Source organism: Delphinus delphis, chromosome 3 (genome assembly GCF_949987515.2).
Source record: "Delphinus delphis chromosome 3, mDelDel1.2, whole genome shotgun sequence".
In the NCBI taxonomy this organism is placed as follows: Eukaryota; Metazoa; Chordata; class Mammalia; order Artiodactyla; family Delphinidae; genus Delphinus; species Delphinus delphis.
In genome coordinates this window covers 172816451-172834205 of record NC_082685.1, presented here as the reverse complement: position 1 = coordinate 172834205, position 17755 = coordinate 172816451, and the positions used below count along the sequence as shown (strand labels likewise).

At 50.6% G+C, this 17755-nt stretch overlaps 1 protein-coding gene across 1 annotated transcript in view; it reads left to right on the top strand.

The window, feature by feature from the left end:
* The window catches only part of PLEKHG4B (pleckstrin homology and RhoGEF domain containing G4B), a 65537-nt gene that overhangs the window by 20413 nt on the left and 27369 nt on the right, over positions 1-17755 (top strand). Inside the window, 4 exon segments of the mRNA XM_060007215.1 lie at positions 1861-2058; positions 11382-12606; positions 15003-15194; positions 16102-16225. Of these exon segments, the coding sequence (XP_059863198.1) occupies positions 1861-2058; positions 11382-12606; positions 15003-15194; positions 16102-16225 (1739 nt within the window).

The window sequence follows — 17755 nt, the reverse complement described above, 5'->3', positions numbered from 1 at the left end:
CAGAACTCTCTTCCCAAGGACAGGAGTGAGCCCCGTCACCAGGGTGGCAGGGGGCTCCCACGGCAGTTCCCAGAGAGCGGCGACAGTCGGACAGGGCTGCGCAGGCAGCGCCCTCGGGCACGCGAGCGCGGGAGAGTCTGGAGGAGCCGCTCCCTTGGCTTTCCCGAGGCTTCCTCGACTGACCTAACCTGGGAAGTGGCCTCTCGGACGGCAGGCAGCTCCCCTTGGGCAGCTCTTGCCAGGACCAGGCTCCGAGTGGGGGAACCGCACAGGGCATGGGGGCTGGTGGAGGGGTGTCCCCCAGGCTGAGTGCGGGCCCAGACCCCGTCACCACGGGAACCGAAGGGCAGAGAAGCAGCCGGGGAGGCCGTTGCTGCCCCGTGGGTGACCAAGGCTGTGGGATCTCAAGGAGCGTTCCCTTCCCCCCGACACTCCAGACCAGCTCCGTTCAGTCCCTGGACTGACGTTTGTCTGTGGCGCAGGTGTGATTTGAGTTCTTGGAAGCCAGAGCATGTGGCACTTTGGGGAAGAATCAGTATTTAGAGAATTCCTACTGACAAGGGAGTGGCCCTGTCTGGCGGGGGACAGGACGTGGCAGGAAGGCCTGTGCGGGCCTGGGGGCCTCACCAGGCTGACGGGGAGGTGGAGGGCTTCCAGCCTCAGAACCGACCCTGCAGCACACGGCTCCCGCCTCCCGCCTCCCGCTTCCCTGCTCCCGCTTCCCGGCTGCCGGCTCCGGCTCCGGCTCCCGCCTCCCGCCTCCCACCTCCCGCCTCCCGGCCCTCGGCTCCCGGCTGCCGGCTCCGGGTCCCGGCTCCCGGCTGCTGGCTCCCGGCTCCCGGCGCTCGGCTCTCGGGCAGCACAGATGGCTTCTCTTCGAGTCCTCATTTACTGCAGACTTAGAGGATGCACTGCTTTATTTTCAGTTTCCTTGGGAAAGTATGATTAGCCATTCAGAGGAGTCTCAGACAGTAATCATTGTTCCTTTAAAAATCAATTATGCAATTTTAACCTCTTTGGCTTTTAGCTGTTATTTATGGCCTTGCATTTCCTCTCCAAACAAATAAGCCTTACGGCATTCCTCAGGAAATGTTACATCTAAAAATAGAATTAAGTATTTTTTAAACTCAAAGCTCTCTGTCTTTATATAAAAGCATGTTGCACCAAAATTTAAGGGAAATCAGATACCAATGATAGCTGTTTTTGGAATGACTGAATGAGCACAATTCTGGGATTATGATGCAGGATGCCCTAATGGTTTCTATTTAAATTTAAAAAAATCATCAGTACAAGTAAAATGTATTTCCTAGGATGAACTTCTTTTCTGAGTATAAAGTGGCATATGGACCAGCTCTGTCCTCCCCACAAGGGCCCCCCATTCCCTATGCAGAGCCAGGAGTGCTGGGGAAGGGGAAAGCCCCTGAGAGATTCCCCACGCTCCACGGAAGATCCTAAAAAGCATCATTTAAGGTGCATGTTTCAGAATTTGATGGGATGGAACTTATGTCAGACCAAACTTGGTGGTGCCTCCCGTGATAACAATGACAGCCGTCACTCACAGGCATTAGATAGGGTTCCCCTCGTGGGCACAGGTGTCAGGTGTACCCGTTACAGACATGAGCACTTCCTCAGATGCTTCTGCTCTGTGACAACGTGAGGACCAACCGATCCTCCCCGACAGGAACTCTTCTCTGTGCTGGGGATTCGCCCATACCTCCTGTGTTTCACAAAGATAACTCACGTCCCCGGACATACAACAGGTGCCTTCACAGTGGACACCTCAGTGCTAGCCTGTGAAGGTGTCCAGTGCACCTGTCTCATTAGATGTATTAAATTTCGCAAACCTCTCTTCCACCTCAGGACCTGGAATCCCTCGACACCTACATACAGAACACGCTCTCTGCCCTCTACCCACCTTCTGAGGCCACGGCAGCCACAGTGCTCTGGCAGCTGCTCAGCGTGGCCGAGAAGCTCTACGGTGGGGACGGGCTGCGCTGCCTCCTGGACTTCCTCATCCCAGCCAAGAGGGCCCTGCAGCACCTGCAGCGGGAGGCCCGTGTGAGTACCTCCTCAGGGATGGAGCCCGTGTGAGTACCTCCTCGGGGATGGGGCCCGTGTGAGTACCTCCTCGGGGATGGGGCCCGTGTGAGGCCCGCCCGCTCACTTTTGACTAGGGAGAAGAGACAGGCAGGGTCTTAATCTGGTAGCTGGAAAACACCTCATCTGAGCCGTAGGGATTTTAGATCCAGGGGAATACACTGGTGAAGGAAGCAAAGGAGGAGGATGTGCTTCTGTGCGTTTCAGACTAATCCAGGGGCTAAGCGGACATCCTTCAAGTGAGCATTTGTTGATTTCTTTCTGAAAGAAAGCAGGGTGTTATTAAAAAATAAAAATAAATTGTAGTCTCAGCCATTGTTTTGGTAGCATTTAAACACATGACTGGGGCAACCGTCCCATTTTCCTCTGTTCCATTGGTCCTTTGGGCACTGGCTCCGCTTACTCCCTTTGGCTTCTGGCTCCACCTTTCCCTGGTTCCAAATAATTGGTGAAATAAGGCCTATGTCCCAGAAACAGGGCTTCTCAACCTGCCAGTGAGCATGGAGCCCACCGTCCGCAGGCTTCTCTCTGGTGCCCCAGGGGACTCTCGCTGCAGTCTATGTACGAAGGGACTGAGTCCCCCTCCTGAGTGGTCATCTCAGGACGTACAGGAGCAGTTCCAGTAACACAGACAGACCCTGCTGGGTGAATCTCTTATGTGTTTAGTTATTTGGAGGATATTTTTCTTGTAGGTTGTTTCTGAGGCCGTGTTAAAACTAATGACAGCCACGTTGCAGGTGTGTTGCAGTGAGCTGCTGCAGAGACTCGTGGCGAGATCTTAAAAAGTAAGACCTTTATTAACCAGCACCTTCTCCTGCTCCATTCATATTGAATTAGGGCTTTTGGAAAAACTACCCCTGGGCTACTTTGATTTCTTGAACTCTTTGAATGTCTTTTAACTGAGTGTGGTAGAGAAATGACCATGGATATCCTCGATTTAATTCTTGGTTTGCAGTAGTCTGCCTAGAGGGTATTTCCTTCATGATTATGTACCTTTTGCACATGTAAAGGGTGTTTATTGATAGGGACGAAGCAGAGAAATTTGCCTGTCAGGAGATAAAAGCAGCACACACAGCCAAGCTGCGTTAAGTTGGATCTGAAAACACTTGCTCCCTTTCAAAGGCGTGTCTTGAAGAGCTTTTCTGAGCTAATGTTTTGTCTTCTTTCTTCTAATATTCTTTTTCCTTCCATTTTAACAAGTCATCACCCTTTCCACTTCCAAACTGCTTATCTTCTGAAAAAGCCATATGAATAATGTTACTCTTTAATATGATGCATATTTATAAGTATTTAAAAAGCATAAAATGAAATTTAGGGACAGCCTTACTATTTTCATATTTATATTGCTTTTTACTTTTTAATTAAGAAATTAAAATTTGATCATCTGTATGACATCGGAGAAAATGAACTTATCTTGACAACTGTGAATATAAAAATACTTTAGTTAATGTAAATTCAATGCACTTTTTATTCATCTACCAAGTGTCATCGAAGCATGTGGCTTGGAGATCATTATTAATCATATTAATTTTAAGATAAGTTTCTATGTTAACCTGAGAGTTCGATGACCACTATTTTCCCATCCCTCTGTAGAAACCAGACAGGCTTAAAATCACTGGCTGACTTATTTGTAACTTTGTTTCATCACGGTTTGTGTCAAAAAAATGCTTGGAGAAGTTTAAAGAAAAGTAATCAGAGGGCTTCCCTGGTGGCGCAGTGGTTGAGAGTCCGCCTGCCGATGCAGGGGACGCAGGTTCGTGCCCTGGTCCGGGAGGATCCCACATGCCGCGGAGCGGCTGGGCCCGTGAGCCATGGCCGCTGGGCCTGCGCATCCGGAGCCTGTGCTCCGCAACGGGAGAGGCCACAGCAGTGAGAGGCCCGCGTACTGCAAAAAAAAAAAAAAAAGAAAAGTAATCAGAAAGATATAAAACAGAATGTTTCTACAAGGGGCAAGCAGGGGCAAGGGATTAAAAAATGAAATCAAACGGAAATCAGAAAAGGAGAAGGGAATAAACAAGATAAAAACATGGAAATAAAAGTACAACATATATAATAACAGGTTGAAAATGGTAGGCCAGCAGAATTCTAACCAAGGATCATGGATGTAGCGATGTTCATAACAAACTAAATACAGTAAAAGGCAGATGCATTGATAGGGCTGAAGAGGACCATTCGATAATAATGCTGCTAACAACCAGGAAGGTGTAAACTAACAGCACAGCCTGAAATGCTTGAAGCATAAACTGAGGGAATTACAAGTGGGAGGTTTCGCCTCCCTCCAAAGCAAAGAGGAAAAGCAGCCACATAGTACTTAAGATAAACATCTGAACACGGTATCTCTCTCTGCTAACGGGCATGCGCAGAGCGCTGAGCCCAGCAATTTTAGAATACATATAGTTCCCAAGCACAGATGGAACCTTCTCCAAACTTAACCAAGTTTGATAAAATTCTAGCCAAGTTTTACCATTAGAAGATATACATTTATCTCAAGAATGTATACAATTAGAGAATATTAAAGAACATACATTCTTAAGCATTCATATACATTTACCAAATTTGACCAGAATTGACCATTAGCAATAACATGGTAACAAATACCAAAGAATTGATTTCTTAAGACCACAAAGCAATAAAGCTAGAAATCAAGTTTTTAAAAGACACCCTTCTATTTGGAAATTTGTAAAGGTACTCCTAACAGAGAACCACAAAGGAAACTGGCAAAACAGAGCTGATGAACAGGTGAGTCGTATTTCCATCTAGGATGTAGAAGTGTATGAAAGACCTTTACTCTTGCCAAAACAACAAGAAATTCTGATATGAACCAAACAATTACACCTTCCTTTAAAGCCATCCAAGACCTGTGGATACACAAAGAGCTAAAAGAACTTAACCGTGGAGTGGCAGTGCCTTCCTAAGTGAGCAAAGAGCAGAAGACACGTTCATCCCTGGGGCGAGTCACTGAGGCTTCAGGGAGGACGGGCGACGAGCTGCCAGAGAAGGACCGTCTCTGCTCAGACCAGGAGGAACCGGGCTTCAGAGACCTCAGGGCTGGAGCACCAGGTTGGAGTCTGGAGGAGCCTCGAATGTAACGATGATCCTCTCCACTAACCCTAGAAATTCTCTGACAGAATAAGTGGAGACCGAGGGGTGGGACCAGAAAGCAAAATATATCAAAATCTTAAAATCACACAGTTTCAAAGTGTGATTTCCAACTCTCATGGTCTCATGGTCTCACGGTCTTAAAATTTTCGTCTCATAGTTTTAACATGTCCCAGTTCAGAAGTCCAGCAGCAGTTGGTACCAGGCCTCCCTGGATGGAGAGTTGTGAACCCAACCACTGGAGCACTTGAAACAGTTGGTAAACCGAAATTTCTGAAAGTTGAACCAAGCCTCAAGCAATGTAAATTTTATAAGCTATTCTTGGTGGCCAAGAGAGTCGGGGCTGAGCTGAAAAGTGAAGAGATACCTCACTGGACTCCTGGAGAGTTTAAAGCCACAACCCACCCGCAACTTGCTCTGTTTCTAAGTGCTTTAAACTGATAAACCCTTCATCCTAGCTGTCTAACAGAGTAAAGCTTTCCTCTTTCTAAAAACTATCAGCTTTAGGCAAAAGTTCAGGCATAAAATTTAAAAATTACAAAATGTGCAAAGGCACCAGATTATCAACCCATAAAAAGGAGAAAAAATTGTCAATAGAAAGAGACTCACAGACTACCCAGGTTTGGAATTATAAGGCCGACTTTTTAAAAACTATGATAAACATATTAAATAATCTACAAGTAAATATGGATGAAGTGGATGAAGAATTTCAGGAACGATTTGGAAACTGTAAAATGAGGACAAAATGGAAATCTTAGAACTAAAAATACTGTATCTGCAATAAAAAAAAAAAACTTACTGGATGGGACTAATGCAGACTGGATGCAGCAAAAGATAGGATACATGATTTGAAGACATGCCTGAAGAAACGAAGCAGATGGAAGCACAGAGAGGAGAGAGAGGAGGGGAAAAGGTGAGCAAGCGTTAGTAACTTACGGGAGTATCAGGTCAGACACATGTGCAAGAGGATTCCCAGAAGGGGAGGAGTGAGAAAATAGGGCCGAAAAAATATTTAAAGAAATATTGTTGGATAATTTAACAATTTGTTAAAAAACACAGATCTAACACATAGATCCAGGAAGCTCATCAGACCCGGAGCAGGATAAATACCAACAGAACAACACTTAGACACATTGTAATTAAATGCTGAAAACCCATCATCAAGGGGAAATCTTAACATACAGGGGCAGCGATAAGAATGATGGTGGCTTTTTATCAGAAGCATTGGACTTCAGAAGACAATGGAAAAATATCTTTAAAAAGTTAAAGGAAGAAAAGTCAACTTAAAATTCTATATACAGCAAAAAATATCTTTCAACAGGAAGATAAAGTAATGACATTTCCAGATAAATAAAAGAGTAGACTCGCACAGATGCTATGCAAGAAATGCTAAAGGGAGGTCTAGAGTCTGAAGGGATATGGTATCAGGCAGAAGCTCAGATCTACAGAAAAATGAGCACAGAGAAAGGTTAAATTTGTAAGTGTGAATTTCTTTTAAAAATTAGCGACCACACACACACACAAAAAATTACTGACCACTTAAAGCAACATATTGTGGGATTTATAACAAATGTAGCAATAAGACATATGACAGCAAAAGCACAGACTGCGGAAGGGAGTAAATCGAATTATAGCATTTAGCATCATAGCTTTATAATGCTAAAGTTATAAATTTGAAATTATAGCTTTAGCATTTCTTGCATAGCATCTGTGCTAGTCTACTCTTTTATTTATCTGGAAACGTCATTATTTTACCTTACTGCTGTAAGGTTCTTACATTGTTTTAAAATAATAAACTATTGCTTTAAGATAGACTGTGATAAGTTAAAGATGCATATCGTAATATTGAGAACAACCACTAAAAATAACACAGATAGGTATAACTAAAAGTTCAATAGAGGAAATAAATGGAATCTAAAAAATAGAAGAGGAGATAAAAGGAAGAACAAAGGTACAAAGGTAGGGCAAATAGAAATTTTATGCCAAGATGATAGATTTAATCCAGCCATGTCAATAATTATATTAAATGTCATTAAGTGAATTTAACATTCTAACTAAAATACAGAGATTGTCAGACTGGAAAAAAGGCAAGACCAACTAAATGCTAGTTATAAGAATTGCCCTTTAAATGCAAAGACAATCCAAAGACTGGAAGTAAAAGAATCAAAACAGACATACCATGTGGTCTGAGAAATGCAAAGCAAATGACAAGACACAAATTTTTGCTTACTAATGAGCAGAAAAATAGACAGGTTAGTATTCAGAGCAGAGAGAGTTCAGTACGATAGACAAGGTGACGCTCTTCTCATCGTGGTGAAAATTGAGATGACCTCTCTGGAAAGCAGTTGTTTTAATGAATGCAGAATCTTTAAATTGTCATGCACAATTTGACTCAGAAAGTTTAGCCACAGCAAGTGATCTAAAATGCAGGTCCAGGGCTTCCCTGGGGGCGCAGTGGTTGAGAGTCCGCCTGCCACGCAGGGGACACGGGTTCGTGCCCCGGTCCGGGAAGATCCCACATGCCGCGGAGCGGCTGGGCCCGTGAGCCATGGCCGCTGGGCCTGCGCGTCCGGAGCCTGTGCTCCGCAATGGGAGAGGCCACAACAGTGAGAGGCCCGTGTACTGCAGAAACAAACAAACAAACAAACAAACAAACAAAAATAAAATGCAGGTCCAGATTCATTCCCAATAATATGTGTTGCAATGTTACTTATAATAGTAAAAAACAGGTATATATTTTAGGAGAAAGGTTAAATCAATAATGTACAAATATGATGGATTAGTATACACAGATTGTGATAGAATATTAAGCCAAAAAAAGGTTGTAAGTTTCTTTTATACCTGTGTTTTTTAACATACATTTTAAAAACAAGCACAAGGGACTTCCCTGGTGGCGCAGTGGTTAAGAATCCAACTGCCAATGCAGGGGACACGGGTTCAAGCCCTGGTCTGGGAATATCCCACATGCCGCGGAGTGGCTAAGCCTGTGCGCCGCAACTTCTGAGCCTGCGCTCTAGAGCCTGCGAGCCACAACTACTGAGCCCACGTGCCACAACTACTGAAGCCCATGTGCCTAGAGCCCGTGCTCCGCAACAAGAGAAGCCACCGCAACGAGGAGTCTGCTCGCCGCAACTAGAGAAAGCCCACACGCAGCAAGGAAGACCCAACGCAGCCACAAATAAATAAATAAATAAAACAAGCACAAGAGGACAGGCAGTGACCTCAGCGTGTTGTGCTGTTGAAGGCCCGTGAGTGTGGATCCAGGGCAGTTCTGCTTGTTCTACTTTCTTCACTTTGGAAACACCCCCAATTAGCAAGATAGAAAGGAAAGCTTAAAAAGTTGGAGATAAAAGGTGATGTTGTAGCCTATGGCAGCCCTAACTGACTGCTCCGGACCTGGGTGTGTAATTCTCAGCCCTGGCTGAAACATACAGACACTGAGGAGGCAGCAAGCTGCGTGTGGCAGCCAGACCCCATGCACAGAGCTCAGGCCAAGGGCACGTTGAAGAACACCTAGTCACCATCTGGGAGGCTGGTCAGTCTTCCTGCAATTTGAACAAATATGTTCAGGTGCTTCTGGAGCCTGGTAATACGTTGTTGAGCGGACCACCTGGGCACCATCCTCTGCCACAGGGTCAGGGAGACAGGACCCCAACAGGCAGATAGTTGGGACGGTGTTCCATGGACACACGCAGAGGGAAGCTCGTCCCGCTGTGCCCAGTCAGGCCCAGGAAGGTCGCCTGCCCCCTTGCCCAGGACAGCCCGGACAGTGGATGGTCTGCACGGAGCAGCAGTGTGTGAAGCCGTCAAGGGCCCAGGAAGCTCAGCAGTAGTTTTCACGTTTAATCCACAGCCAAGCCCCTGTTCTGGCTTTTCCAAGGGACCAGAAAAGTTCTGTTTTGTTTTGTTCTTAGTCACCCAAGCGGGAAAGGAATGCTGCGATTTTTGGAATATTGTAATAACTGATGTGATGCATCTATGATGATTGAAAACCTGCTGTGATCTTGTGACATGCAGGTTCCTGAACCGCTTTGTGAAAGCTCCTTATAAAGAAAGACTCTGCACTTGTTTTTAGCAGCTGAACTGTAGCTCTTAAACAGTGCAGCCCACCCACCTCCTTTTGAATAAAAAAGCTTTGGTTCTAACACCTCTTCCTTGAAACACCTCAAACAACCTTTTTTTGATTTGTTTTGGGTTCTTTTTGGGTTTTTTTTTTTTTGGCTGCACCGCCCGGCTTGTAGGATCTTAGTTCCCTGATCAGGGACTGAACCCGGGCCCTCAGCAGTGAGAGCATGGAGCCCTAACCACTGGACCACCAGGGAAGTCTCAAACAACCATTTAGAGAAGGCGTTGAAATGGGAGAAAGAAAGCTCCTTTTCAACCTGGAGTTTTCTCAGAACTGGAACTATTCAGAACGTGACTATATTTATAGCATCTGTTGAATTTGGATTCCAGAGGAGTAGAAAGATTTACAATCAAAACTGTAGAGAGTTTGCCTTTCAGAACTGTGGTGGATACGTGTCCGCTAACGATGAGGGCAAAAAAATTACTGTCTGTTAAATGTTTTTTTAAAATCTCGCAGTAACTAAGGCAAAAATAGGACCACAATTCATAGAAAGAGCAAAAGTACATGAGAATTCACAGAAAACAAGCATCAGGAAACCGTTGGCTTCACAGTCACGTGATGTGAATTAAAACAACAATATTCCACAGCATACGTGTTAATTCAGGAAACAGTTTCTTGATGTAAAGCCTTACGCTGCTAATCAGTGGGCACGGTGATACCTTACTGTGATACCCCACTGCTGACAGTATGTCTCTTGAGGACAAATTGGTCATACTGTCAAGAATCATAAAAGACATTCATAGCCTTTGATCCTGTAATCCTAATCCCAGAAAATGATAATTTAAAAGAATATCATGAAAATGATATCATGAACATGTTCCTTGCATTTTTAATTTACAATAGAAATCCACAGAAGCACTGTTGGTTCTGACAATAGAGGATCGTTAAGTGGCCATGAGGATGGTAACTGAGTAACAGAAGTGCTCGTTTAGGGTGACTGCTGACAAGAATACCAAATTCTGTCTACATTACTATTGCAGTTTAAATAACGAATAATAATAAACAGTGGATAAGGGCACAGAAAAGTTAAAAGTCTCTAGAGGTATATTAGGATGAGTTTTTTTTTTTTTTTTTTTGCGGTACACGGGCCTCTCACTGTCTGTTGTGGCCTCTCCCGTTGCGGAGCACAGGCTCCGGACGTGCAGGCTCAGCGGCCATGGCTCACGGGCCCAGCCGCTCCGCGGCATGTGGGGTCTTCCCGGACCGGGGCACGAACCCGCGTCCCCTGCATCGGCAGGCGGACTCTCAACCACTGTGCCACCAGGGAAGCCCTCTCTTCTTTTTCATTTTCTGTATTATTTAATTAGGGTTTGTGCAGTAAGTCAGCACTGGAGTAGGGAAAGCTGCAAAAAAAAAATGCTGGAACTAAACCCAAACAGGAGAATGTGATCCCGTTTCAGAACCTGTGTCTGCAGCTCTGGCAGGTGGGCGTCCCACCGCTGTTCCCTAACAGCCTGACACCCTCCTGCCCCACGGAGACACTGGCTCATCCATCCTGAAGTCGAAACCTTTTTTCTAGAGCAAGTTCTTCTCAAAGAAGTGGTTAAGGACTCACCCCATCATCGACAGCTTGGTTGCAAACTGCAGTGACCCCTTCAAATAAGCAGAAAGGACGGCTGCTGTGGGTGGGAGCTGGCGTGATGTGGGGGCCCTAGATCGGGGCCCTAGACCCGTGCCCTCTCACCATGGTCCCCACCCTGCAGTTCCAGAGGCTGGGGGCTGCCCGTGGGTGCCGCGAGCTTAGACCAAGGGCTGCAGGGGCGAGAGGGTGAAAGCCCAGCCCTGCCCAGGTGGGGCCGGCCCTGGGAGCGGCTCGCCCCACAGCCCCTGGGGTTGGGACTGTGCCTGCGGTGTCTCCCCATCCCCAGCTGCCCGCCTCCCCCAGCCACCCAGGAAGAGCGGTAGAAATGCGTTTCTAACGCCCTGTCTTCAGTCCTGATGCCCTTGTTGTTCTGGGGTGCTGGGGGCCAGTCGCCCACCCTCCTGCTGGACAGAGGCCAGGGGCTCTGACAGGTTCCGCGTCAGCCGCTAATCTCCCTGCATCCCTCTCTTGTCCCAGGCCAGGTACGCAGGCCTCCTCTTCCTGCACGAAGGGTGGCCGCTGTGCATCCACGAGAAGGTGGTGGTGCAGCTGGCGCCCCTGCGCGGAGTCAGGCTCAGGCCTGGGGACTTCTACCTGCAGATCACTGTGGCGGCGGGGAGGCAGCGCGCCAGACTGGTCTTGAAACGCCTTTCCCGGCTTGGACAAGGCTCGGAGGAAGTCATTGTCCCTGAGACCATGTACGGCTGTGTCTTCACGGGAGAGTTCCTGGAACTGGTGAACGGGAAGCAGAACGGTGTCCCCTTGCAAAACTGCTTGCTGACCTCGGGCTCGGTGGTCTACCGCACCCCCTGGAACAACGTCACAGACCCTGTCTTTGTCCCCACCACCGGAACCAACCTGCCCAGCTGCCCCAGCGGTCCTGGGCCTCAGCAGCCGCCACCCGACAGCGCCTCGGAGGCTCCAGCCCCGGCACCAACCGTGGCCAGCCCCGCTCCCCAGGGCGGCACACCTTCCAAGCACACCCCAACCCTGCCCCACTGCGGTGGGCATCCCAGCAGTAACCAGCCCCGCCGTCTTCCTTCCCCAAGAAGGGCTGAGTGCGAAAGCCCCGGGACCCTGTCCGGGAGTCCCAGTGGAGGCCTCAGGGGGGTTGGCCCCTCAGAGCAGGACCCCTGGGAGTGTCCTGAGAGCCCTGAAGGACCAGGAGGGAGGCTGGACCCCATGGACAAGAAGGACGGCTCCAAGGCCCTCGCCTTCCACGCAGAGGGGGGCAGCCCGAGCTCTAGGAGGCGGCCACCCAGAACCCCAGCCAGTGTGGAGGCCAGACGCTGGTTCAGGAAGTCCTACATGGAGGCCCTGCAGAACCCTATGCCCCTGGGCTCCAGCTCTGAGGAATCCATCGGGGATGAGGCCTGTGGCTCCCAGACCCACGGCCGCAGGGCCAGGGGGGCCGGGGCAGCGGCCAGTCTTACCCAGAAAGAGATCCCTGGCCCTGCGGGAGACCCCCAGGAGATCCCGAGACAAGAGAATGGTCCAGGAGCTGCAGGGAGGACCCTTCCCAGGAGGTCTCGATCCTGGGATAGGTCCCTCAGAAGCTCCCGAGGTGACACCTGGCGGGCCTCCCAGCACTTAGCCAGCACCAGGCCTGGGGGTCTCCTGGGAGGACAAGCTGTGGGGACCAGAACCACAGGCTCCAGCTGTCCAGGCACAGTGGAGAGTCCCAGCTGCACAGGAGAGGAAGGTAAATGTCCACCCCCGCTCCCCTCACCCTCCCCTCCCCCACACACTCCCCTCCCCCCACACTCCCCTCCCCCACTCTCCTCCCCCCCACTCTCCTCCCCCCCCCACTCCTCCCCCCCACACTCCCCTCCTCCTCCTCCCCTCTCCCACCTGTGACAATTGGTCTGGTCACTTGATTCAGTAGAAGCCTGTCTCCATGTCCGTATCAACTGTTGAAAATGTTTACATGTATTCATTTCCGGGGCTGCCACAGCAAGGTACCACAGACTTCGTGGCTCTGAACAACAGAAAATTATCCTCACGGTTCTGGTCCTAAAGTCCAAGATCAAGGTGTCCCAGGGTCCCACTCCCTCCAGAGGCTCCAGGGGAGGGTCCTTCCTGCCTCTTCTGGCTACTGGAGCCCCAGGCATCCCTTGGCCAAATTCATTGCCCTTCACCCTGTGTCTCACTGTGCCTCCAAGCTCCCTCTCCTTTCTCTTGTAAAGACACCTATCATTCAATTTAGGGCCCACCCTAAACTTCACTAGTTCACTTCTGCAAAGAGCCTTTTCCAAATAAGGTCGCATTTGTGTGAGAGTGAAGCCCCCCTCTCTGAGGAGATGCACGAGAGCGAGGACCCATCTCTGAGGAGATGTGTGAGGCTGAGGCCCCACTTTCTCTGAGGTGGTGCTCAAAAAGGAGGCCCCCCTCTCTGAGGTGATGTGTGAGGGTGAAGCCCCCCTCTCCGAGGTGACGTGTGAGGGTGAAGCCCCCCTCTCTGAGGTGATTCTCAAGGAGGGGGCCCCCCTCTCTGAGGTGACGTGTGAGGGTGAGGCCCCCCTCTCTGAGGTGATGTGTGAGGGTGAAGCCCCCCTCTCTGAGGTGACGTGTGAGGATGAAGCCCCCCTCTCCGAGGTGACGTGTGAGGGTGAAGCCCCCCTCTCTGAGGTGATTCTCAAGGAGGGGACCCCCCTCTCTGAGGTGACGTGTGAGGGTGAAGCCCCCCTCTCTGAGGTGATTCTCAAGGAGGGGGCCCCCCTCTCTGAGGTGACGTGTGAGGGTGAGGCCCCCCTCTCTGAGGTGATGTGTGAGGGCCAGGAACCCACTCTCTGAGTGATGCTGGTGGACGTGGCCCCTTCTCCCTGAGGTGATGCTCAAAAAGGAGTCGCGATGATGCATGAGGACAAGGCCCCCCTCTCTGAGGTGACGTGTGACAGCGAGGACCCTGTGTCTTAGCAGATGTGTGAGGTGAGAACTTGTCTGAGGAGATTTGTGGGGGTGAAACACCCTCTCTGAGATCATTCTTAAGGATGAGGAACCCCTCTCTGACGTGTTGTGTGAGGGTGCAACCCCCCCTCTCTGAGGTGATTCTTGAGGTCCAGGCACCCCTCTATGAGGTGACACTGGAGGGCAAGGCCCCATTCTCTTTTGTGACAAGTGACTCGAGGACCCACTCTCTGAGGAGATGTGTGAGGGCGAAAAGAAACCTTTCTCATTGAAGTGGTGTGTTTGGAGGATGAGGCCCCCGTCTCAGAGGTGATACATGCGTGAAGATCCCGTCCCTCCCGTGCACCTGGACCCCTGTCCTCCGAATGCAGGCCTGAGTTCTGCGTTGCTCTTCCTTGCGCAGTACTGGCTTTAGGCATTATTTGTCTACATGTTTTATGCTCCACGTCTTTCTAAAAAAGATTTGAAGTGACCTTGATTAAAGACACGAGCTGATAGAAACAGAATATTTAGTATAACCGGGTGAAGAAATTGTACAAATAGGAGTGTGTTTGGAGGATGAGGCCCCCGTCTCAGAGGTGATACATGCGTGAAGATCCACGTATATGGCCAGACCCCCACACTGAGGCGATGCATGAGGGTGGTGCCTCCCTCTGTGGAGAGGCGTGTGAGGCAGCGACCACCTGTCTGAGGTGATTCCTGAGGTCGAGGCTCCTCTCACTGAGCGGATGTGTGAGGGTGAAGCCTCCTCTCTGAGTTGACGTATGAAGCGAGGACCCTTTCTCTGAGGGGACGAGTGAAAGCGAGGCCCCCTTCTGACATGATGGCCGAGGGAGAATCCCTTCTTTTACGCAGCGTGGAGGGTGAGGACGCCCCCTCTGAGGTTATGTGTGAGCTCGAGGCCTCAATCTCTGGGGTGATGCAGGAGGTTGCGGTCACGATCCGTGACATCATTCGGTATAAAATGTTTCTCCCTTGGGTGTTTTCTGGTTGTCAGGATCTGAGAACCCGTTTAGTTATGTGATTTATTCATTACTCCTCAGGAAAAGCCTGACCTGCAGATGTGCTCACTGACCTTTCCCACCAGAAATGGGACAAGTTCACAGGTCTCCTGTTTTCTCCTTGCATTTGTAGCTGCCTTCAGGCCAGAGAAGCACGTTATCGTTGACCAGGTCTCTTTGCTTTGTGCAGCTGATGTCTCTGCAGAGGGCAGCAGCGTCCGAGGAAGCAGCCCCAGCCGGTGTTCGGACCTGCTTGCTGAGCCGCTGTGCCCCGAGGGTGAAGCGTGGGCACCTGGCACAGGAGACCTGCCCAGCCGGGCGCCCAGGCAGGAGCTGGAACTCAACCAGGAGCTACTGCAGTCCGGGGCGGTCACCCTCCCAGGTGAGCATGGCTGTCTTGCTAACAACACACCACAGGCCAGCGGCTTCTCAACAACACAACTTCACTTACCACGGCCCTAGAGGCTGGATGTCCACGGTCAAGGCGCAGCGTGGTGGGTGCCGGTGAGGGCCCCTTCCTGGTTCACAGTCAGCACCTTTTCACCGTGTCCTCACATGGCAGGTGGGCAAGGGGTCTCTTTTATAAGGGCATTAATCCCATTCATGTGGGCTCCACCCTCAGGACCAAAGCCCCTCCCACAGGCCTCACTTCCAAATTCCATCAAATCAGGTATTAAGATTTCAGCATATGAATTTGGGGGGTTACAAACAGTCAGAGCATGGCAGTGGGCCTCACCCTCCCAGGTGAGCTTGGCTGTCATCTGCCCAGGTGAATGCCGGGCTCTACCCTCCCAGCAGATCTCACATCTAAGCCGGTAACTCAGATAGTGTTTGCAGATCCTGGCTCCATCTCCTCGAGCTTGAAGCCGCGGGTGTCCCTGTGGGGGCTGCCCCCTTTCACGATGGCCCCTTGTTAGTTCACAGCCTCTGGGACCTTCCCGGGTGGAATCTGGAATTGCCCACAGAGGGCAGAGAGAGACCGAAGAAAGAGGCCACGCTCCACATTGGCGGGTGGCAGGTAACTTGTACACTAGGCTTGTATGGGCGGCCTCAAGATCTCCGCCCCGCCCGCCAGAGTCTTAAAGTTCACCTGGAGGGAGGCCTTAACTGGGCTCAGTCATGTTACTCTCCAGTCGGTCTCGATGCCACACCGTTATCTCCAAGGTGCGTCTTGAGGCAGGTTCCGGGAACGAGGAGGGCGGAGGAGCACAGGGGCCTGGGTCCAGCTCGGGGGTCGGCTAGCGGTCGCATCGTCTCAGTGACCTCCTCCAGCACCTCTGTTTCTGCAGGAACCCGAGACCGTCAGGGAAGAGCGGTGGTGCAGGTCTGTACAAGGGGCCCACTCTGGTCCAGCGAACACATGTCCAGTGCCGAGCTAACCCGTCTGCTGAAGTACCCCCACACCATCCCCAGGTGGGACTGAGCCAGCCTCCAGTTTTCAGACCCTTTGAGGATAAACCCAGCTGAGGTGTAATCTCGGGTGGCTCCCGGGCTCCGCCGTCTGGCGCGTCACTGCGGCAGGTCCCGTCTCCCACCTCCCCCTCCTTCCGGGCCCTCGTGCCGGGCTCTCACGTGCCGCCCCCCACGCACCCCGTCCCTCCCGTGCACCTGGACCCCTGTCCTCCGAATGCAGGCCTGAGTTCTGCGTTGCTCTTCCTTGCGCAGTACTGGCTTTAGGCATTATTTGTCTACATGTTTTATGCTCCACGTCTTTCTAAAAAAGATTTGAAGTGACCTTGATTAAAGACACGAGCTGATAGAAACAGAATATTTAGTATAACCGGGTGAAGAAATTGTACAAATAGGAGGTACCTGGTGCCAGAAAGCAGGAAAGACTGACCACGAACTAGGCCTTGTGGCATCGCTGGGCCTCCGGGCAGCCAGCAGCACAGCACACGCGCCAGGAAGAAAGTGCACCAGCCCCTCCAGAGCCGCACCTTCCTGGTGTGGAATTCCAGGGGACCTTGCCTCCTGCGCCCTACACAAGGAAGCAGACACGCTTGGGTGACCCTCCCCAGGGCTCTCCACGGACCAAGGACAGAGATGGGGGCGGATGGAGAACCGGAGTCACGCGCATTGTTTGGGGCCCCTAACCCCCAACAGGTGCAGACGGGCTTCGGGCTGCCTCACGGCCATCAGACCAAGAGCCTCCACGGTGCCGGGTGGACGTAGCCCCAGGGCTCAGTCCTAAGGTCAACGGCCCAGGTTTGAATCCCGGCCCCGAGTCCCAGCCCTGCCCTTGGCTGGAGTCGGTAGTGTCCTGTGATGGAGGGATGTCTCATGGGTGTGCTAGAGGGGCTAGAAATAATCTCTCTGCAGTCCCTAGAGTGAAGTCACATGACCTCACGTGAGAGCGTGCTGGGTGACTCATGGCCACGTGTGCGCACGTGTGGGAACATGCTACCTGGTGTGCCCTCGCGTGACGTGGGAGCGTTCCTGGTACGTGGGAGCGTTCCCACCCGTGACCTCATGCTTGTTTGTGGGGTATTGACTTTCTGTTGAAATTTTTTCTGAAGTAGCACGGGTACAGTCAGTGTGGGACACACAGGCAGGAAAGGACTTAAAATGCTGCATCCCCCCAGGCTCCTTCGCAGAGCGAGGCTCGCAGTTACCTGCAGGGCCTACTTTCACTGCGCTGAGCCTAGGATTTCAAACTTATCTTTCAGCAGAGATTTCAAAACATAAGGAAACGACTCTGAAAAAAATTACTTTCATCCTTGCACTAGTTCATACTCTGTAAGCCTCAGGTAAACACCTTCAAAGCCCTAGAATAATGACATTTTCTATTTACCAGAAGCTTTCCTTTGACCACTGCAGGGAGGTCCTGGTTGACCAGGGCCCCCCGAGAGAAAGGAGTGAGACTGCTGTGGAGCCTGTGGGACCGGGGCTGAGCTGGACGTCCAGACCCCTGCTTTTTCCACTTTGCCACAGACGGTGCAGACA